This window comes from Crotalus tigris, unplaced genomic scaffold, assembly GCF_016545835.1.
Source record: "Crotalus tigris isolate CLP2741 ecotype Arizona unplaced genomic scaffold, ASM1654583v1 scf7180000017666.379230911805:20528666, whole genome shotgun sequence".
Taxonomy (NCBI): Eukaryota; Metazoa; Chordata; class Lepidosauria; order Squamata; family Viperidae; genus Crotalus; species Crotalus tigris.
Genome location: NW_024096552.1, coordinates 17,363,718 through 17,388,342, shown reverse-complemented (window position 1 = coordinate 17,388,342; position 24,625 = coordinate 17,363,718). Strand labels below are relative to the sequence as shown.

Here is a 24,625-nt window from a genome sequence, read left to right as displayed (position 1 = left end):
CTGCGGTCAAGACGCCTTCGAAATCGCAGAGAACCTTGCAGCACCTGTCCCATTAGAGTCTGTCAGCTACGCAGATCTAAAGAAGCTATTGAAGGAGCACTTCCAGCCCAAGATGTCCGTCATCGCATGGTGCCACACCTTCGAGCAGAGGGATCAATGATCCGGAGAGTCGGCCAAAGAATACATCGCCGCATTGAGGAAGGCCGCCAAGTACTGCGAGTTCAAGGACTTCGAAGAACGACTGAGGGACCGATTCGTGTGCAGCTTAAGGCATCGAGATCTACAACAGAGGCTTTTTGCCAAAGAATACTTGTCCTTCCAAGATGCCTTAAGAGAGGTCACCGCAGAAGAAGCAGCAGGCGGCGCCGTCAAAAACATGCAGCCGATCAGGAACAGTTCAGATGTTGCATCCGTGCACCAAGAGGACGTCCAAGGGAACTCCGAGGAGGATCCGGACGAGGAAGTCGACCGTCTCCACCCCATGAAGGAAGGGAATCAGAAAGGAAGCTCTACAGCTCCCCTCAAGTGCATCGGCTGTGGAGGTCGCCACAGGAGAACCGACTGCAAGTTCCGCTCCGCTATTTGCCGGGCGTGCGGGAAACAAGGACATATTGCAGCTGTGTGTCTGGGCCGACGAAAGGTACAACCTCAGGAAGAACTGCGCCTTAAAGGTACCAGGGTCCCCAGCCAGAATAGGGTAGGTTTTTGCGCTTCGCGAAGAAGCATCTTCAGGACAGGCACACACAAGCCCATCAAGAAAAAGCTGTCACTCAAGGTGAAGTTACAAGGGGTTCCATTAACTATGGAACTAGACACGGGGTCTGCCCTTTCAATCATATCCTTACATACATTTAGGAAGATTTGTTCCGGCAGTGGAACTCAGGCTAAATTAAGGCTTCTGACATTGTGTTAACAGACTTTCAAAATTCGAGAGTGTGTGTTAAGGGGGAGGCCACCCTTAACGTACAGTATAAGAATTTTGAAGGTCCACTAGACCTATTAGTAGTAGGGGATGAACGAACGAGTCTCATAGGACTCGATTGGTTTGAAGCCTTGGGGATACACGTCACGGGGCTCAACAGCTTACAAACACTCGACATACAGGAAGTCTGCAAAGAATTTGCAGATGTCTTCAGCCCCCAGCTGGGCACATTCAAGGGACACCCTGTGTCCTTACAACTAGACCCCACTGTCACTCCCATTAGAATTAAAGCAAGAAGGGTCCCTTTTGCTTTAAAGAGTAAAATTGACACTGAGTTAGACAAACTGATTCAACAGGGAATCCTAGACCCTGTTGATTCCAGTCCTTGGGAGACCCCCATTGTCACGCCTCTAAAGGCAAATGGGGACATTCGCATTTGTGCTGACTACAAATGCACTCTGAATAAGGCATTGCAGCAACATGCCTATCCTGTTCCTGTGGTCAGTCATATTCTGGCCTCCCTCAAGGGGGGGCGCGTTTTTGCAAAGCTTGACCTAGCTCACGCGTATCAACAGCTGCCTGTTGATGATGATGCTGCTATAGCTCAGACTATTGTGACCCACAGGGAAGCCTTTAAGGTAAAAAGGCTACAGTTTGGAGTGAATGTCGCTCCTGGGATTTTCCAAAGCGTAATGGAAAACACACTACGGGGCATACCAGGGGTTTGCCCCTACTTTGATGATGTCTTAATTGCAGGAGACTCCACACACATTCTAGCTGAAAGGCTAAGGGCTGTTCTGTTAAGGTTCAGGAAAACAGGCCTCAAGCTCCAAAAAGACAAATGCAAAATTGGGGTGCCTTCTACTGAATTTCTGGAGTTCAAAATTGATGCTGCTGGGATTCACCCTGCTGAATCCAAACTAACTGCCATTTTAGAAGCACCTAGGCCAAAGTCTAAGGCCGAACTTCAAGCCTTTCTGGGCCTCCTGAATTTCTACAATTCCTTTCTTCCACATAAAGCTAGTGTAGCTGAGCCTCTTCACAGGCTATTAGACAAACAAGCAGTGTGGCAATGGTCACAAACACATGAGGCTAGTTTCAATGAGGTCAAGGCTTTACTCACTTCTAACAGTGTACTTGCACACTTCAATGAGTCTCTTCCTGTGTGCATCGCTTGTGATGCTTCCCCTTACGGGGTAGGAGCCGTCCTGAGCCACCTCAAGTCTGATGGAACTCAGGTTCCTGTTGCATATTACTCCAGAACACTGTCTTCTGCTGAGCGCAACTACGCTCAGATAGACAGGGAGGCTCTGGCTGTTGTTGCTGGAATTAAAAAATTCCATGATTTCTTGTATGGCAGGCATTTCACGGTCTTCACTGACCATAAGCCTCTGCTGGGACTGTTTACCACACGTAAGCAGACTCCCCACATCATTTCCCCTCGAATGCTTAGGTGGTCTATTTTCGTGTCTGCATATGATTTTTCATTACTCCACAAGCCTGGGAAAGAAATGGGCCATGCTGATGGCCTCAGTAGATTGCCCCTGCCAGTAGTAGAAGCTGACCCTGCGCCAGCTGTCAACATTCTATCCATCCAAGCCTTGCCCAAGTCCCCTCTGAATGCCAGGGATGTCGCCGCTGAAACAGGCACAGATCACACACTTTCACGTGTCCTTTCTTGGGTTTTGTCTGGATGGCCTGAGCACTGCCGTAGTCCTGAGTTTCAGAGTTTCTGGTCCAAAAGGAACGAGTTGTCCACTTCTCAGGGTTGTCTGCTTTGGGGAAATAGAGTTGTCATTCCCACCTCAATGAGGACTAGGATCTTAGAGTCCCTCCACGAGGGTCATCCTGGCATTGTTCGCATGAAGGCCCTTGCACACAGCCACTTGTGGTGGCCTGGTTTAGATAAGGACATTGAGGCTAAGGTGCATGCATGCCACCTGTGCCAGCGCTCTCGCCCAGAGATGCCCCAAGCTCCTGTGCATAGATGGGAGGATACACAGTCCCCATGGTCTAGGGTGCACATTGACTACGCCGGGCCTTTCAGGGCCAGTTCTTCTTGGTCCTCGTTGACAGTCATTCAAAATGGCTTGAGGTTGTACCTGTCTCATCCACCACCACTGCAAAGACTATTCATGTACTGAGGGGGATTTTTGCTGCACACGGGCTCCCAGATGTCATCGTGTCTGACAACGGCCCTCAATTTACTTCCTCCGAATTCCAAGCTTTCTTACAGGCTAACAGGATTCGTCATGCCACGTCTGCACCCTTCCACCCGTCCACCAACGGTATGGCTGAACGCATGGTCCGCATCACAAAGGACGCCTTGAAAAGACTCACCTATGGGGACTGGCATCACAGGTTGGCTGACTTTCTCCTTTCTTACCGCACCACACCGTCCACTTCTACAGGGAGACGCCCAGCTGAACTTCGCTGGGGGCGCAAACTTACTACGAAGCTTGACCGGTTGCATCCGGACAGACTGCCTTCATCTACCTCACATCCTAGGGCACCTAGACAACTACGTGTGGGTGCCCCGGTTTGGACTCGCAATTACGGGCCTGGTCATACATGGGTCCCCGCTTCTATTTCCAGGGTCACAGGTCCTCTATCCTACGAGGTAGCCCTGGACAACAGTTGTGTCCTGCGTCGGCACATCGACCAACTCCGCCCTAGGCGGGATCTTTCAGATGATACTCCTGAGTCTTTTCCAGGGGGGAGGGGGACCCTTTAGAGCAAAGGGAGGGGCACAAGCTGCTGCCCACCTCCAATGATGGAGCCACAAACGGCCCATTCCAAGATTCCGCGAGTGCCCCAAACAGGAATTCTAAGAGCCTATCCAACTACCAGGCATTCACGCCTACGCCAGCCAGGGAGTCACCCCGGGGGTACAATCACTATTCACCTGCACAGCACAGTACTCCAGTCAGGGAGGATACCCGGGAGCATCCCAATAAATCATACCCCGCAAGAGAGCTGGCACATAATCCCAAGAGTTGGCCTGACCTTACCCCAAGTCCTACAGGGGGTCAAACATACAGGGAGGTGGTCGAGGAACCAAGTCCCGACCGCAACACCTCTAGCCCAAATCAGGGAGTAACTGAGTTTTGGGAAGGTACAGAAACCCACATGAGCCCGGACACAGAACAGGGTTTAGGGAATGGACAGCCTCCTGACAGGTCTTGGACGGACCTAGGAGGTTCTACAGAGACGCCCAGCAGTGGCTATCACTTCAAGGGGCCTGAGGGCCTACAGCTAGGCAGGTCAACCAGGTCACAAAGTGACAGAAGCCCTGGCCTGACGAGCCCGGTGGGTGAGCGAGCAGGCCAGGCATTGGGGCACAGTCCTTGGAAGGCACCAAGGCATGATAAGGAGAACAGGCTCACGTCTCCCCTCAGTCAGGTAACACCTGTCAGAAACCCAGAGCTGAGAAGGTCACAGAGAGCAAGGAAATCTCCTAAATACTTAGAGGATTACATAACATTGCTGGCCAAACAAAAGCCAGTAAACAGTAGAAGCACTGGGGAGTAGAACATTGCATCAAGAAATAATTGTATGTTGGTAGTAGTCTTAGCCCGGGGGAAAGGGGTGTTATGTCCCGAGCCTTGCAAACAGGCTCGGGGCGTTTGCAGGCAGTCCCGGGCAGGTGCAAGCTGCCCGGGACCAGACAGGCTGTCGCCAGCGCCTGTGCGCATGCGCGGGTGCTGGCGCGGGAAAAGTAACACATTGACCTGGGAATTGCCTATATAAGAGACTGGGAGCTTTTGGGCGTTGCTGAAGCCTTCACCTGTAAGCTGAACACAGAATAAAAGAAAACCTGAGAACTACAACTGCTTCTCGTGTCTGCTTTTCGCCAAGGACTCAACAGATAGACTTACATGGGAACTCAAGGATAAAAGTGAAACTAAGTACTACAAAATCTGGGAACAATTTTATGATTGGATAGACAATAAGAGGGTAGCCAAGACAAATGTATAGTGTTAGAATAAAGTATAGATTATAGACAAATGTATATTTAAAAGATAAATAGATATACAGAAATAGGGGGAAAAGTGTTAATATTATATTATAAATAGTGAGCAAGGCTCAAGAACTTTATGTCTATCTGAGTACTAATACTACTGTAAAATGTTGGAAGATGCATGGAACCAGTGATGTCATATCTATGTCCAATGTGTTTTTAATTTTGTATTATTAATAAACAATTATTTAAAAAAAAAGAAATAAAGGATGGTCTTCCTGCAGGCTGAAAAAAAATTTTTTAAAAAAAGAAATCTTCAAACTGAAATTAAGTTAGCTCATGACATTCTACCTCTATAAAAATGGGATTGCTACAATTAACTGTGATGATGGGGTTATTCGCCTTACCCAGTTGCCCCATCCATAGAAAGGGTTGGCAGCCATTGCTACAGGGCTGAAAAAGATAACATTGCCTTCCATAATTTCTCCACTCATTGTCAAAGTGATCTCAGGGCATGTTTTTCCCCTCCACTTTTGAAGTACACTTTTCATTGTTATGTTGTCTTGAACATTCCTAGCTACTATTATTTTGCTATTAAGTCAATTTTATTATAGACTCTAATTCCTTTTCGTACTACCTTGACCATGAATGCTGTAACAGTATATTGATTAGAACACTGGCCTTGTAAATAGAAATTTTCTGGCTTGAAGGGAAAGGTAGTCCTTCCCCGAATGAGATAGGACATTCATAAATGTGAAAAATAAATAAAAAATAAAGTTTCCTGACTGAAACCTATTTTTTATTCTCTGAGCCTCTTACTTTTCTTTATGATTTTTTAAATAAGTCCACTAAAACATGGACTTATTAAAAATAGCAATCTGAGGAAAAATAGAATTTAAAAAATACATTTCTACCTGGTTTCAAACTAGGAGCCTTCTGCTTATAAGATAAACATTTAAATCCTTGTGCTGCTGCAGCCTCCAGAGTAAAGGAACTTCTTAAAGACATTAAAAAGCAATCAGATAATAAGATTTTTTTTTTACAAGTCCTTGTTAAGCATGTTTGTGCGTGCATGTTCATGCTTTAAATTTGTATCTTTAAGAATAATTATGTATGTGTGCATGCTCATATAGTTTATTGTAGTGGTTGAGGCACCATGCTAGAAACTGAGAGACCATGAATTCTAGAGTTTACTGGGAAAAAGCCAGCTAGGTGAGTCACTGTCTCTGTCCTAGGAAGGAGGCAATGGTAAACCATTTCCGAAATCTTGCAAGGACTTTCCAGGTAGTTGTCAGAAATCAACACTGACTTGAAAGTGTGCATACATGTGTATGCACAGACACACACACATTTGTGTATAATATATAGAGCCATCAAGGTAATCTGGAGAAGCCAGACAAAGGCAATGATAGTTACATAAATAAACATACTTTAACTCTGTTCAATAGTGACAGCATAAGAAAGAGGTTCAGACTGAAGCCTCCCTAACTAAGGGAGAAAGGGACATAGTCAGTTTTTCAAAATTCTGTTACTATAATTAATATCAATCAGATTAGTAGAGTATGTTTTCAGATCTGGACTATCAGTTGACAGTATGTATGTTACATATGTGACAGACTGAAGTTGTTCTCAAAATATTTCATCCAGATAAGATTTTTAAACTGGTTTAGAGTTAGATCAGCATGAACACAGGACTTAAATGGTAAGTTCTGATATGTTCTATATCTAAGAATAAAGTCAATAAAGAAAACTTTACATTTCAGTAAAATTTATGCTCCAAATCCCACCTAAAGCAATGAGAAATAGAGTTTATATAACCCATTCCACTGAAAAACCAGAGAGAAGGTTTTTTTTATCCTAGCTAATTGTGCATAAGATTGTAATCTTCTACAGCATTTTTCCACCTATATAATCTCACTGCATCCATTGGAACTTATTTGCAGGTAAATACCATTACCACTATAGTAATAACTGATTTTATTCCAAGTTAATTGCCACTGAATATACTTACATTCAACCCCTTTGTTAATTTGACAAGAGCATTAGGTTAGAAATTCAAGACCTTGTCACATTTCACTACATAAATATATTCTGAACCAGGATTACACTTAGTGACATGGAGAACTCAACAATGTAAAATGGGCTTGATATTGTTTTATTGTTGTTGTTTAATCATGACTATATTATACAGCAAGCTTTAAAATAAACAGAAAATTAACAGAAAACAAAAATGTACATATAAAAATATAGAATTTCTGAAAGGATATAGTATATAGGATAACAGAAGAAAACAAATGATTCAAAATAAAGGTTCTCTCAAGTTCATACAACAGAGCAGTTCTGCTCTGCTGAAAACTAGAGCCATCCATGTCTCTGATATGTTATTTTCAAGAATTGTCATTAAAAAAACTTTCAAAATATGTATTTAAAAGCATACTTTCTCTAGCTACATAAATTTAAATGTATAATTTTTTCTGAAATTCATTTATTATTGGATATGTTTCAGTTATTAAGAAATCCTTCACAGCATTAGGAAAAGTACAAAATGAATAGTTAAAACTCAATTTTTCCGAGAATGAAGCTTAGATCATTCTGTATGATCTAATATGTTCAGTGAGTCTTGTGTTGTATACTATGTCTTAGGAAAGTTGTAAAAGAAGTATATCATAAAAAAGCAAATAATCAATAATTCATAATTCAGCATCAAAATTCTGGGGCTAGAATTACTTGCCGATGGTGATTGTCTCCCTCCCCCCCTCATCCTCCTGTGTATGACGCCATTCTTTGGGGTGCAGTTCTCCCTTAATCCCACCATACGCCTTGACCCTACCATAATCGAGTTTATTCATCCTTTGTAATCATGACCGGGGTGTGCCGCCTCCTTTTTTGCAATGTGTTCCCCTATCCATGGACGCCGCCCCCATCTGATCAACATCCAACCCCACACACCCCTCGCCATATCCATCTGAGTGTTTTTTTATTACACAGGTGGCAGTGTGTTGATAACCAATACGCAACTGGCTAGCCTCCTGTCCATTCTTGCCCGCCGGGGAGCTTCCTCACTCCTGATGACTAACAACAACTCAACACCTACAATATGCCCAGGAGTGTTGGGGATCGTGCTAATGGTGTCGCGAAGGGGAGCGAATTAACGAGGAGAATACTACAGCAGAGTATGGAGGAGGCATGGGAAAGCACCACGCATTGATGTTGGTGGGGTATCTGAGATACAGCACAATCAGCTGGGTCTGATGACATGTTCTAGAAGCCGGATACAGGCTGCTAACATCATATAAAGGCTTCTTCCCAGTGACTACTTTTAAACCCTGACGATGTTGGATGTTCCCAACAAAAGCTTGGTTCATTAAAATTTTTACTACTTTCCCTCTTGGTGATTGATATTTATTGACTTTACCATGGACATACCCAAGAGTCAAATTTTTAGTTATATAGCTAATGTGTGTGTGTGTGTGTGTGTGTGTGTGTGTGTGTGTCGCCATATAGACATAGATATAGATATAGATACGAAAATGCATATTTAAAAGGTGACGTTGATCCTAACCAAAAAGCAGATACTCTACCTCATCCCAGCATAATAACTGCTGTTTTCTAATAACAGAATGAAACAACTTGACTCTTACAATCCAGCTCCTTTCCCAGACAGTAGGAACCAGACTCCCAATCTTTACTTCACATTATTCAGCAAAATTTATTTCAGGTTTTATTTTAATGACATAGGTTACAGATTCACGACTAAGAGCATGTTTGGCGTAGTGGTTAAAATATCAGGCTAGAAACTAGGAGATGGTAAGTTCTAATCCTGCCTTGAGCACAAAACCAGCTGGGTGACCTTGGGCTAGTCACTCTTTCTGTCAAACATGGGAAACAATGGTGAACCACTTCAGAAATCTTGTCAAAAAACCTGCTGGGACTAGTCCAGGCAGTCGTCAAGAATCAACACTGAGTTGAATACACACACACACACACACACACAAAGATTCATCACATAATTGAAAAATATTCTTGATTTCTATACTAATTCACAGGAAATATATTGCTAAGCATTATTTATGGCATTTTTTCTCAAATTGATACCATGTCTATTGGGAAGTGTAGGAGATGAAGTCCAGATGAAATAGGAAATACTTATTTAAGAGCACGGTCGGTCATGCAATCTGAATTGAAGGAGTATCTTTTCATATCTGAACAATACAATTTAGATGCTAATATATATAATATATATAACTGCATTCAAATACAATTAGAGCCACTAACCTGGCAAAGTTAGCCGATCTGTGGAATTAGGAACAGATGTTGGATTTATAAGTTGTTTTGAACCTTTAGGAATAAAAACAGATGAGTTATTAGTATGCCTTCAACAGACAATCATTTGGTTATATGTCAATATATTTGTATTTATTTCTCTCCACTGCTACAACAGATTAAAAAGGCAAATGCTGATGTGTCACAATAGTTACCATGATTAAGGTGATGGGATCTGGGCTGCAAAATGCTGAATGACCACTAGATTCCTATGATCATCTAGGTTGTTTCAGTAGTTCTATTTCTATTTTCAGATAATTTCAGGTAATACCATAATTTAGTGCTTTGCGCTATGCTTTCCTACCTATTGCCCTCCCAGAAATCAGAAGCATTATGTCCTGGTTTGTACTATGCCAGGATTGCAAATCAAGATCCAATTATATTTTGCAATTTTGGCTTATTTATATGCAACTGGTGGTTTGCATGCGGTGTGATTTCCTGGATTTGGGTAAAATTTTAATCTATATTTTACCTCAGAGCAGAATGTGCAAGTTTTAATCACTTTTCTTTCCAGGAAGGGGGTGGGGAGGATGGAGCATAAGACCCAGAATAAGGCTGTTACTAGCTGCAGAAGAATTCCATGAAAACTATCCTCTAGACTAGTATAGTTATTTGGGATTGCACTAGACTTTCTCACTTTTTCCCCACTAAGATGATTGCAACCCCAAATATGGCAAAAGACACCAAGCTCAACAGATTATCAGGTTTTTGTACCACCACGGAACACACAGTACTTTAAGAAGCCATGATAAATATAGATTAGATAACAGAAACATTTTGAGCAAGCATAGCCAATGATGAAAAATGTTAGAAAACCTGTTGTTCACTTCTATCTTAATGAATATAGTTGAACTGAATGAAATCAAGATATCCCATTATAGTTTGCATTGTATTTTAAGAGACCCAGATAAATCCAGATAGGAGATATCTCTCAATATTTTTTAAATGTACTTCAAAAGCAAAACAATGCTAATTTGAAAAAAAAAATGGCTTCTAGGATTTTTCTCCTTCCATGAAAGATTAGATCTTACTACTAATAGTATGAGAAAGAGCCATCATAATAAAAATTAGGGAAAGATTTCTAGAATGGCTCCCCTTTCTTTATAAAGATCCTTTCTACTCCCCCAATGTTTTTACTCCTAAATCCTCAGAATCAAGTTCAAGGTCACCAATGTTCATCCACACTATCTCTATGCCTAAAACATATAGAAATAAATTATCATGCCTAAAACATATAGAAATAAATTATCAGTGCACGGTTCAGTGATCAATAGAAATGTATTAAAATAAAAAGAAATGCAAGCACTGCCCAGGTTCCTGTATTCTCTTGTTTTGTTTCATTTTGTTTTGTTCAGCCACTCTGACAGCCAAGACATTATTCCTCTGCATGTTTATTTAAACAGCAGAAATTATAGGGTGAAGTGATTTCAACTAAATCATTGCAAGGTGGAAGGATAGCTCAGGAATCAGGAAAGAAGATGAGGTAATATTTCCCTGTAAATCCATATTAGCTGCCAACATCTGAAGAGCTCTCCCATGCTCATGGAAAACTGGATTCATTATGATAAAAATAAGATGATCCAGCTGCTGCCAGAACCATAAGCTCATGTGGGTATAGAGCAGTGGTGGGATTCAAATATGTGAACAATCAGTTCTCTGTGTGGATGCTGCTTCCGGAAGTCTATTCTGGGCCTGGCAACAAAAAAATAGCTACCGGTTCTGCCGAACTGGTGCAAACCGGCTGAATCCCACCACTGGTATAGAGTCAATGTGGGAGCATTGCTAACACCATGCTTAGATGTGCCTTAAATCCTATTACAACACTGATGGACAGGCTAAGCACTCTTTCCTTAGATATAGATAAACAGAGATGGGATTCAATACAAATGGAGATCTCTTTACTTTTATTTGGTAATAACATGAACATACAGGAATACACTTACAGAAAAACCAAAAAGCTGCAAAACTAATTCATATGTTTAGAGACAACATGCCTCTTCTTCACAATTTAAAAAAGATACAATAAATATATTTTTTCTTAAAAAATACTTTCACAAGTGTTGAAAATATACATTGCTGCACGTCTACAAGCCACTTAGATTTTGAGCCAAAATAGGAACTAACCAAAGATGGTTTATTTAGAAACTTAGCTTTCTCCTCCTTCTTTTAGCAATGAATTCAAATGAGCTTTGCCTTTTTGGATGTTCATTATCCCCTCCCAAACATTTTTTTGGGGAAAATTATTGTAGATGACATGCATCCACATTTTCTTAAAGCATGATCATTTTAGGTGTACAAGTATGTCAGATCAACTTTGCCCAGTCTTATGCTATGGATGCCATGGGATCATAATTCCTAGATTTGGGATTCCTAGTCAATATATGCCAAATTCATGTTGGTTAGAAATCTAAATGTTAATCTAAAACATCAGTGTCAGCTTGGAGAAGATTAAGTAAAATATTTCATGTATACAATAATTGGGAATACAATAAGCACATGTGGGAAAGCAACTATATCATATACTCACTTTCTGTTACATATATAAAATCTGGAAAATGGCCCTGAGACATCATTTGTATATTCTAGCTAATATAAAACAAACTGCTAGTATCTATTTTGATTTTTTTTGATGACAACCTGAGGTGCAAAATTATGAGGACAGAGTACCTAGATTCAATTCTTTTCTGTTTCCTTGACCAAAGGTTATTGAGTCCATTTATTTTAAGTGCTATTATAATAATCTTAGGATAAGCATTATGTAATACAAGGTGGAAAGTATGCCTAGTTTTATGTAATAATATAATAATCATATTGCAGATTTCTACCGAAATGATACCTCAGTCATTGTTTCCATGCTATTATATTAAACAACATTATGGAAGAATGGCATCTGAATGGCTTTAGGAGAACTATGGGTCCAGAATCAGTTTTCCAAAATCATTAATTACATATTTCTAGGAATATGATTTCCAATAGCTGGTTTTTAATGGGCAGGGGAAAGTTCCCCTAACTAAATCCCATTGACAGACAAATTGTTCAGGAATCTGGCTGAGCAATTACACTAATTGCTATCATTGTATTGTGTAGAAGCAAATTCTCTAATTAAATTATATATTGTGTGATGTATGTTTTTTGTCTGTCCTGAAAGACAGACAAAATATAAATAACATGTAACATATTGTTTCACAGAATTCCATTAGACTGTCAGAATTAATGGCAGAATTTACAGAAATTTTGCAAATGTCCTACCCAAACATCTAGATGGGCAGGCTTTTCTATAATAATTTCTGAAGGCAACATTCCTCCCCCCAATATAGTACACCAGAAGTTCTAGTTTCTCAAATGTAATATAATAGGATTGGTTAAATTTAAGCATTGGCCAACTTTAAATTGACCCTGAATGTGTACAATGAAACCAAATAGAACATAAAAACAATTTTAAAAGGCTTCTTAAAAAGCAATAAACAACTGAAACTGATAGTCAGCTGGTAAACCACACCCAATTCCCAAACAAATCTGATAGGGGGAATCCAACCACCCTAACCCAAGACCTGGAATAAAAACCAGGTCTTTATGGTTTTCCAGAATGCCGTTGTGTGGCAGCACATGAAAATCTGTGAGAATTTCATTCCAGAGGGCCGGCTCCATGACAAAGAATTTTTACTTCTGGTGTAGCAATAGAAGACATTATTTAATTGAATTCAATTGCAAAACATTTTGGCTCATACTGTCTGGGCAGACAACACAAGAGATAGGTAAGTAGACCTTATGCCATATAAGGCTTTATTCATGCAAACTGTACTTTGGATTAAAAACAGACACTGTCACAAAAACCTCTTTTATAGCAAATGATACAGATCTTTGTTATGAGCCACAATTTGCTAAAACTACAATTTTTATAGTCTTGACTATTAGAAAAACAAACACAGTGGCTGCAACTTTACTTGCTAAGCAGCTTGGAGCAGGCAATGGTGCTTTCCATCAACCTGATCGATAGGGTGTTTCCTGACATTTTCCAAATTATACAGTGGTGTTTGTATAATCTGATTTGCTTGATGTCCTTTTTTCAGCAGGAAAAAAAAAGATTCACAAAAATCTGATAAGTTTTCATTAAAGCTTACCGGTAGTTTTATAAAAAAAAATTGTCCAATGCTGCCAAATGCACAGTGAGATCAGTTTGAATCAGAAATCTATAGTATCACAGTGACGATTCTGAAAATGATTTCCAATAACCAGGGAATTGCATATCCAACAGTAGTGGTTTGATTTTATACCCCCTTTACAGCCAGAACTGAAAAAAAACTGATCACACTGACAAAAATCTGAAAACTCCGAGGTTCATAAACTCTTAAATTTGAGCACATCTGCTGACAGCACAATCTATCTTCATGGCTGAAATCAAGTCATTAGGATAGAATTTCAACAATAATCTGAAAATAGATCAGGATGCTTTGTACTTCTCGAAATCTCACAAATGTCCTACTAATAGACCCATATTTCTCTCTGTGTAAGACATATGCTGAAAAATAATACTAAGAGGGAGAGAAAAGAATCTTCTTTATCCCAGTAATCAAAATGGGGGTTTCTGCCTTTTTCTCACATATAATTCATAATTATTTTGGTTAAAACAAGGCTAAACCCCTGACATGTTAATCAGAATCATGTTAAGCAGCCAGACCAACTATACTATATATTTTTAAACTAGGCAAGCACTGATTTAGCACAGTAGGTACTGTATGTTGGTAACTCTTGCAAAGGCCAGCTTAAGATCTGTACAGCAAACAAACACAGCTGCAGCATATATAATACATTCCTTCTATTAAGGAACAGCATTTGTAAAACTAAATGTTAAGGAACTAGAATATTATGTTGTCAGAGAATTGTTTACCTTTCTAAAGCTTCCATTTGTTCACGAAGCAGTCATTCTCATTCATTTTTCAAGTGACAATACACATAGAAAAACACATTAGAAATGCTTTTAGATTCTTTCATTCCAAAAATACAGAACTTGAAAGATGAACAAGATCTGCAAAGCTATGCTGTTTCAGAATGTTGGAATGAGAAATCTAAAACAGGTATTTTAGAATTTCAGCTTTGTAGTTTATAAATGACTATTATTATTATGGTTTGTCACACAGTCAGCCAGCTGTTCAATCTGGATTTGACATTTTTATCCACCTATTGAGTCCTTCTCAAGGACCAAGGATAGGCAGATGTTGATGTTTGATGGTGTTAAAGGTATCATCGCAGGATGTAAGCTGTTCCAAATAAAGCTGCCTTTTGCAATTGACTGATGGTGAATTTGTCAATTCCGATTGTGTTCAAGGGATGCTCCAGTTGTTTTGGGATTGAATGCAAATTTTAGCCCTAAGTAATTTTTCTTCATTATGTAGTAAAATTTGAAATACAGTTAAGTTGATTTCAAATGAGAAGAAAAGGATGATATATTTTGGAGAGGTTCTACTGTAGTACAAGATATAAATCAAGTTTTTAATCCATTATTTGTGCTGTAGCCATACTATGCTACTTTGCCCAGCGTTTTCTGTATATTGGTATTTTAGCTTTGAGTTAGTTTGGTGTAGTGGCTAAGGCACCAGGCTACAATCTTAGGCATAAAGACAGCTGGGTAATTTTGGGCTAGTCACTGTCAGCTCTAAGAAAGAGGCAGTGGCAAACTACTCCTGAAAACGAGAAGTCAACACTGACTTAGAGACGGTGGTGCACAAATGCACAACACATTTCAGTTCTATCTCTTGCTATATTTAAGGCATTTCCTGCCTTTCTGAACTGTCGTCTAAATTGTCTGGTAGATGAATATAATGGAAAAAAAATTAACCTAAAAGTAAATGTATCAAACTCAACAGATATTTTGTGAAGAGATAATGTCTAAGGAAACTTTAATGACTCCAGAGGGGAGCAGAGATCATCCCTCTAAACAAAATATTTCATTTAGTTGGGACTTAATATTGCATTAAATACACATTAGAGTATTTCAAACCCTAAATTATAGTTTAAAATCCTAAAGTGTAGAAAATATTAAATAAGAGACAGAGGACAATAACTGCCTTCTGTATAAATAGGCTAAGCTATATGTGCAAAAGCTGCAAACTGTAGAAGTAGGTAGCCTGAATATTTAAAGTGAACCTCGGCACAAAATTGTGACAATCAAACTCTTTTTTTTTTTTTTAGTAATAAATGCAATGAGGAGTTTCTTTGTAACCACAGATCCTGCCCATTCTTGACAGGAAAATGCATCCTGAGAAACTGCAATTCTACCGCCACTTATTTGGGAGTAAGTCCCATAAAATTCTATAAGACATTTTAAAGTTAGATTGCACACAATTAAAGAAGTTTGCACATTTAGGCTATGCAACATTTCAGACATAAAGAAAAAAATATGCCTCAGAGCACACAATAACTGTCCACAACACTTGAAAAGGCTGCATCTTTTCTTGTGATCACATGGACGCCCTCTGCAAACACAACTACCCAGGGAAACACTTTAATAAGTTGCAGAGAAGTGGCATGCCCTCTGAACCACCCTTTTGCCTTTGGATCCCACTATCCATATGTGTGCATTACCTAGTATAACTATTTGTGATTGCAATTTCAAAACCAGTAGAATAGTTACTGGCTAAATTAAAAATGGGCCCAATTGTTGTCATATTTGATGTGAAGAGTCCTTGGGTTTTGTGTTAAAAAGTACACATGTATTATTTTCATTTCATAGAGGAGGAAAATAATGTCACAAACTGGTAGAACAATATTTGCAATTAATCTGAATTCTGTTCAAAATCCTAATGCTACCAAATTTATATATATATGCTTCCAGAAGATGCTAAGTTGACATCTGCTAATCAGAATGAACTTTAAGTAATATTTTCCTTCTCCAGAAATACACCAATGATGGGGTGTATTTGTTTAAGGACTGTATTTGTTTAAAATTATTAAGAGGTGGCTTCCACCTCTTAAGCACACCATGTTCTAGAAACTGATTCTTTCCAATTGTTCTATTCTGAAATGTGTTGGCTATAAGTCTGTTCCTCGGGAGACTGAAGAATGAAGCTGTCTTATTCTGGATTGCCAGTCCCTAAACTAAACCTCTGTGGTTTTCCTGTACTTCGTATCTGCTATTTAAATTCAATATTTTGTTCCCCCCCCCCACCTGCTAGAAACACAGAGCACAGTAAAATTGCATTTTGTAAACTATTGTGTGACAATAGTATTTGATACTTAGCTTTAAAATACCCATAAAATATAGGACAACATCGCAATATTATTCCCATATTGAGAAATGGAAGTAAGGCTAAAAGGTTCTTGCACAAAACTAGACAAATTCTGTTAAACGTGGAGAAACACACACATACCAACACACACAATATGAAATTAATTTTACTATGAAAAATAATTTGCCCTAGGCCAATTGGAATTGTTTTTAATACAAAGTAGATATATATAAACTGTGGTCACACACAGAGTCACCTTATAGGGGAGATAGGCAGCATAAAGTTTTAATAAATAATAATAAATTAAAATACATATGTATTTAGATGGCCTTATTATAGTTTTTTTCTGAAACCAGGATGAAAAAGAAAGTCATATGTTTTTTAACCTGAGCTTTAGTGAAAAAATATTTAGAACTATAAATCACTTTATCAAAAATACATACGGGTCTAGAATGAGAAATTGGTGAGTGTGGTCAGACAGAAGAATTCTATAAAATGACTGGTGTTATTTTGAGAAAAATATGACAATTCAATCAAACAGTTTAAAAATCAAATAGGTTTGCATTCCTATCCACATTACCACTGAAAAAATACAGGGATCAGGACATACAGCAAATCATTATCCTAGCCATAATTTCATAATTTTCTATTTCTGAATCCTCATGTGTCCTTTTTTAAGGATCATCATGCAGTACAGGTTGTCTTTGACTGGAGCCTGCGTAAACTGACATGGCCAATCCAATTTTACGATCTTTTTTGTGACAGTTGTTAAGTGAATCATCATGGTCATTAAGTGAATGCCACAGTCATTGCTATGAGGTGTTTTTGCCCAAAGATAAAAGTAAACACCAGGTTTTGGCAAAACCATTATAAATTGCTGTCCCATGATCATGGGACACTGCAAACCTCTGTAAATAGGGGCCACTTGCTGAGTGCCCAAACTAGTCATGTAACCATGGGGTAATAGCCATCAGAATTTCAGAACTGATTCATAAGTACCTTTTGGTTTACCATAACTTCAGATGGTCACTAAGTGGCAAATCAAAACTGAAGCACTATGTCTAGCTATTTATTAAAGGGAAGTATCTTGGTTACACTAATGCAAAAGAAAAAAAATGAGTGCTTATTTTGAGAATTCTGCTATTCTACTAGCAAAGGTTTATGTCAGCTTTGTAATTAGGAATACACATAATGAATACGTGTATTGTCTCTGCATAAAAGGGGACTAGTAGTTGTGCTGCATCATCCAGAAACCTTAGATGCCTAGGCGAGGCTTCCCACTTGCCCTTGTTTATTATTTGGAGGCAAACAGATAAACCAAGCCTGTTAAATCTGACTGATATAAAATTGATATTGCATCCTGTTTGATACACAGTATTGGCCAATTCAGTTTCCTCATAGCTCATTCAGCAACAGAAGGCTATTGCACAAGTATAAATGAAAAAATTCAAGTTGCTAAGAATATTACTGAGACATGTTCAGGAGTGTCCATGAGGGGATGAAAAGGTCGAATGTGATTGCATGATTGAAGCTCTGCTCTTTTTTTTTTTTTTACATGCATCACACATGTACCACCTGTAAAGAAGGGCAGGGTTTCAATTTCAAGACTTAATCTGCCATTTTTACTTTTTTGACAGTTCCCTGAGGATACCCTAGATTTGGGAGTTGAACTCAATTTGAAGAAGACATTACCATTTTTAGTGTTATTCAAATCAATTTAAAGGGCAGATGTAGCCTTTTTTAAAAAAAAAAAAAAAGAATGAGTTGTTCAGAAGACAAGCAGACAGCACATTCACTGTTTCGGAAACATTCTTTCATCAATAAGTGCCAAAAAACAAAATGATGAACCAAATAAATGGCATTCAAAGTAGAAACCAAATATTAAGCAAATGAAATCTACAGACTTTTAAAAAAATAACTATAAAGCTGTCTAGGAATTCAATAATTCACTTATTGGTAAAATAACCAGATTTCTTTTTGTAAAAAAACAAAACAAAACCCATTCATTGCTCATATTGATAGACAGTTCAATGCCTCTTCTTCTTCTTCTTTCCCCCCTTTCTTTGGTCATTAAAATAACAATGGTTTTCAAGGCTTTTTTTTCCATGAATGTGTCAGTTCTCTGCTTCATCACCTCAGAATATTGTTCGCAAGCTGGCACTCATGTGACCATCACCTCTGCTTGTTCTGCAAGTCCCAAAAGAGTAGTCATTTTGCTAGAGGGAATTCATTTATTTTTCCACCTTAAGTGGAAAAAAATCTTGTAGGATATGCCCACCTCCCAGCCATTAATGCGAAGTTGCTAGTGGGAGGCGGACAGAAGTTGAGGCTTGGAAAGCTGCATAAGGCCCTTCAGAAATTGGCCTTTGTGGAGGGAGTAGGAGAGTGAAGATGAATTAAAATGATGAAAGAAATTTGAAGTCCCTTTTTGATTATATATGTGTTTTGTTTTGTTTTTTACTCTTCTGCATCTGGAAAAAAAAAGAGAGAGAAAGAGAGAAAGAAAGTTGTCAATGTTCCTCCCTACTATCCAATAAATATAAAAAAAGAATTGAAAGAAAAATAAACAATATTCTCTTTAAATATCACACTGTCCTACTGCTCAAAGCAAATTCCTTCCCAGAGTGCCCCATTCTGCCAAAGAGGGAGCTATATGCATGGTTTCCAGAAATACTTTAAAAAAACTTTGAAAAAGAGCTTTCCCAACATGAAAATGAAGATTGAGCATATTCACAGATTACTAACAGTTTCTATATGCAGGGCAGAACCAGGAGGAAGGGAACTGAGTAGTCTAGATGATACAATTACTAATAGCTGTCAGGAATCCTAATTAAAAAATATGTTGCCACTTCCTGTTGTTCTTTTATTTTTTGGAATTTGCTATATTTGTCACTTTGTTCCTGCTATTAAAATAAAAACAATAATCTAAATTATTATTAAAGTTGCCACTAATTTGAGCCATGCTTGTTTTTTAGTTATGTGCCTAATAGCTCAAATTAACTTACACAGGTATATAAAAAACTGTCTTAGATCACATCAGACTATCCTCATCTTGCTCCATGTTATTTCCTGGATTTGAAAAGGAAGTTTCTCTATTCCTATTTATTGAACCTAGACATTCCTTCAGCAAAGATAATATATGACTGAGGCACAGTGCTTCCTTAAAAATTAGACAAGAAGCTGAGAGATTTCAGGTATTTCCTTGAGGAACAAATTCTGTATCTTTTTATAACAGAAGGATTGACTTGGAAGCTGCATCAGACACAAAGTTGTACAACTCAGAATAACATTCTTCGTGGTTATTGCCATAACATCTTATAATTTGATGCCCTCTAGCTGTATTGGGCTGTATCCCCAGCTTTGATTCCATTCAGTAGTGGTTACATTCAGTAAGTGTATAGGTACTCTGAATTCCAATCAGCTCTGGCACTTTGAGGAAAATGTACAATTTGCTTCCTTTTTGAACAGGTTTTGCCTTATTGTAAAAGTATCTTTGCTTTCTTCTGGTATTGTGCTTTCTTCTATAATATGTACAACTTAGTGCATTGAAATTAAATAAAAACAATTAATGGCAACAAACTGGAATGATTAAACATCTAGTTTCAGTTTTTAGCACCAGGTTCCTAAAGGAAAAGTTTAGAATTTAGCATTAAATTCTTAAATGAGATCTTTAATCCTGAATAGATAAGAACTTCATTATTACAGATCTAAAAATGTGTTCTCTGTTAAAGAGCAGGAGGATTTTGATAAAGTAAAAGGCTAATTGAACAAAAAGAAAATCAACAGGCATCCTGCCCATTCCATTCAAAGCATATGTTTGCAACATCTAGTTTACTAATAATGGATATTACAATTTCCAGCAAGGCAACCCATACTTGATAAAGAGTAGGCAAATCCAAACAAAGTGTTTTAAGAACTGCCATATACTATATTACTTAATTTACCATTTAGACAGTAGACCAAGTATTATACTAAATAATCACATATTCAGTTTACTGTTTAGGCATTTGTTTCCAACCTTCAGCTCACAAAGGTGTGAAGGAATGTGCAGTTGAAAAATGGGGTGGGGGGGGGGAATGTCACTAGTTGTTCTGTAGCTTATGAAGGAGGAGGTTGAACACTACAGAGAGAGAAGCCCCAAACAAGCGACTGCACAGTCCTGAACTAGGTGGTAGGTAGAAGAAAAGATTCAAGGTAGCCACATCTTGGAATCTTCCAGAATATGTTCATTAGTTTAGAAGATTATATAGCTTTAGACTGGCAAGATTCTCTCAGGTAGGTGTAAGCAGATAGAAAACTGGGCTCAAGTGGATCTTACTGTGTCATCTCTGGGAACTGGACCTGACAAAGAGTATCCTGTAGTGGATTTTTCTAATTAAAGAAACATGGTTATTTTTATATATCTTGGGTGATTTTAATAATCCTATATTTATTAGAGTTGTGAGCACTTTGCATTCAATTGCAAATTTGGAGTACACTGGGGTGTTTGCATCTCCTTGAAGTAGTTCTGTTTTTTCGTGTGATCATATAACTGTTTTTAAGCATTGCAGACAGGAACTACATCTGTGCCCCAGAGCACTCTGTAGTTTAATTTTCAAAGAACAAAGTAGATAGCAAGCACTATTATTTATTCATTCCACAGTGAGCTTCATGAAATTCACCAGAGCATAGTCCCCCAAAAGAGGTTGCAGGAAATGCAATAGAATGTTAGTGCTTTGAATAATATTCTAGCTTAAATGGATAAAATGCTATTTTCCCCATTAAGAATCCTCTTTTTTCTGCAGTGCCAATCTCGGAGTTGCTGTCTTCTTCCATCACCATTGGAAGAAAGAAGATATCATTCTTTCAAATAGAAATCACCTGGATGTATAATAGGTGTAAAAAGCTTAACAGTGTAACAGCTGAAGCTTGCCCATTCCTTGTAATCTGGTTCTGCATATATAGTTTGTTAAACACAGAAGAAATATTTTTAGTTACTTGTATCATTTCTAGGTGATATGGAGAAGACAATAATGAGGCCATTTTGGGAGGCGGAACAATTGCATGTCTCTCATACTAAGTTAGTTCACACCAGTAAAAACCTTTATTTTGGGGCCAAAATAATACAAAGGAGATACCTTTGCATGCACTACAGGAATCTAGCTTTTTTACCCCACAATCTCAGCAGCCAAGTAAAATTATTGCAAACTAACAGCTTCCTTAATGAGGCATTCACAATGCTCTCAACCTAACATTCCAAACCTCCTGGCTTTTTTTTTAAAAAAAATGAAGGGCAGGTATGAAGAGGTCAGATGAACTGAATCCTGGGTCTTATTAATAGCTGAAACTAATCTCACAATATGTAAGCAGAAAGCACAATAAAAAATGTCTCATTTCAATTTCAGTTTCAGGTTTGGTCATGTTAATTTAATTGGCTAGAAGAAAATCTGAACCATTTACAGTACAAGCCTCTTCCTAAGCACAGCCAACCATAATAAGTATTTCTCTGAGAAAACATCAGCTGTCTGTCCTCTTATTTGGAAGAGGATGCTGTACTGCTAGCTTAAAGAGAAATGGTAACTAAAAAAGGGATTGAGTTGAGGCCATGTATCAATAGTAGACCTGCAGGAGAGTGATATTCCCAAGCTGGCAATTAAAAAAAAAGTTGTCTGATTGTAGTTATTATTTTGATTTTTTTTTACATCCCAAAGTCCACAGCCCTCCTTCGTGGAGTAATAAATGGTACACATTATTTTATTATTCTGTGTTATTCAGTGTATGACCTTAGATAGAACATTTCATTATATCCAGTTCAGCATTAGTGTGAAAGCAACTATATTCTCCTATAAATTGTCTCTAAAACTTTCAGAGATCAACATGGAAGTTCAATTTCATTTTAAAGATCAATAAAAAGATTTTCCATTTACAGAGCTAAAGAGAGTAGAAAAAAGTTTGAAAGATGAAAATAAAACTTTTTTCTTTTTGCACCAGCAATTCTTGTTCTGCGTCAGAATGGATGTATTATTAGTAATAACAATAATGTACAATAATCTCTTAGAGGTATTTTGCTCTTGAGTTGATTTTAATTCATTTAATTCTGAAAACCAAATGGAAACTGTTATTGATGTTGGTGATAATCTATTAGCCAGAATTCTTCCTAAATTTGGAACGCCAATCCAAAACACAATATAGTTCTGTTAATGTGGAATTCTTTGATAACATCCAATAGTGTTATAAACAATATCTTTAAAACACCCTTAGAAAAGAATTTGGGCAAGCAAATCATTTTTATTCTTGCATCAATGAGGATCCAAAATCAGTCTCCTAATAAGCAGACTATGTTTGTAACTATGACAATTATTTGGCCACTAGGTGGAAGCATTTCCTAAGATGAATATATATTTTGCTTGTTTTTAGCTATCTCAAAATATAGATATATATGAAGGACATTGTTTGCTAACAGTTCAATACTAAGTAAATGCTTCTGACCCGTTGTCTTATGGACAACTATGATTTTATTCTAGTAATGAGCCAATAACATTTATGGCTTTATGTGTGTCACTGGAAATAGGGCCTCTATCACCTCACAAGTACATTTTCTTCCTGGCTGTATTTGCCCTAATCATATTATCCTCATGCAATCAAACTGGAATAGAAAAATCCCATTAAAAATTGGGATAACTAATTTCAGAAAGGAAAGGGAGCAGCTTATTCTGTCTCATATCCACTCTGTGTTTTCTTGAAAGTAAGATACTGTAAGTGCCAATATAGGAAGATTAAATTAAAAGTACAGATGAATAAATCAGTCTTTATCTGGGTTGTGTCTGGACCTCATGTGCTTTCTCATTCGGGATTATTGGGCATCTTGTTGGGGTAGAGATGTATTTAGAAGAATTTTCCAAATAGTTTTTATAGTCACGTAAGAACCTAAGGTCTTTAAAAACAACCCAGTATAGGAGAAAGGGAAAGCAGTTGCCCCTTGACTATAGTTTTTAGAGTGTGAATTTATTCTGTATTTTGAGGTCAATAAATTTGAGGGGCTATTTACAGTTACTTTCTTTCAAAAGCACAAGAAATTGCTCTTTCATAACTATATAGCAGGCTGATCATTTGAAACAGTTGTATTTACTAACCGTGGTAAATAGGAGAATGAGACTTTTAGTTTGTTATAAGAATTTAGAAAAATTTTCAGATTTTTCATTATCTGGACAGAAATAACTTGAAATTATTATTTTTTTAATTTCTGAAGTAAGAAAACAAATCTGGATGATTTATCTTCCCATCTATTATAAGATTATTGTGCTTCATTTTATTTTGTTTTGAAAAAAATCATTGAAATGTTAATTTAAATTGTAGTCTAAAATCAGTGTTTCTCAATCTCAGAGCCTTTAAAACATGGACTTGAGGAATTTCTGGCTAAAGAATTCTGGGAAATTTTAAAAGTCCGCACATAAAACCTCAAGAATAGTTGAGAAACACTGATTTAAATTATATATATTTGCAAAAGCGTCCTCCTCCAATATCTTTTTTCATATATACCTCTCCTTCCAATAAATATTTTTATAAACATTTTCAAGCAAAATTTGAGGGTAATTGTAATGGAATGGAATTCAGTCAATTTGCTTAAAAATTCCTTCCCCAGCAAGTTCATATGCTTGCTTCTTCTGCCTTCTGCACATACGGCCATTATTCATCAAGGCTATCTAAACAGATTGAATGCGTAATATTCACCCTACGGGTGTTTGTTTAGCTATTCAATCTGGCTTCTTACAGCATGAGCTTGGTGTCCTGTTATTGATTAGATTTCCTGTGGGCTAAACACTCCAAAAGACAATCAGGAGCAAATAATATTGAGTGAGGGCCAGTGAAAAGAACCAAAACAAAAGGAATTGTGAGTGGCTGGGTGGTGGGAGTTGCATTTCTGATTCAGAGCAAGCTTCAAATTTATATTCTGTTCATATAGATGATTAACAGGGTTGATGTAAAAAGTAGGAAAAATATGATAAATAAATGTTAATTGTTTTACTCATTTTATTTTTTGTATATCCAGCTACATATTCCTCCCCCCTCCTGCCCCCCCCCATTGTCCAAGGATGAATAATAATTTTCCTAAAGACATAAAAACAATTCTTTTATTTCATTGATGAAAGGAAGCTATACCATACCCTTACTCCCTTTCTGAAACCTAGGATTATGAACCAGCAACAGGGTTGC

General features: G+C 37.9%; 1 protein-coding gene across 11 annotated transcripts in view; it reads right to left on the bottom strand.

The window, feature by feature from the left end:
* The window catches only part of PDE1C (phosphodiesterase 1C), a 335,588-nt gene that overhangs the window by 12,381 nt on the left and 298,582 nt on the right, over positions 1 to 24,625 (bottom strand). For 10 of the 11 annotated variants that reach the window (XM_039336835.1, XM_039336836.1, XM_039336837.1 and 7 more), the window contains one exon: positions 9,159 to 9,221. In XM_039336835.1, coding sequence (XP_039192769.1) covers positions 9,159 to 9,221 — 63 coding nt within the window. Of the gene's footprint in view, positions 1 to 9,158; positions 9,222 to 15,377; positions 18,904 to 24,625 lie in introns of those variants that run through there. The other variant, XM_039336843.1, reaches the window with a different exon arrangement.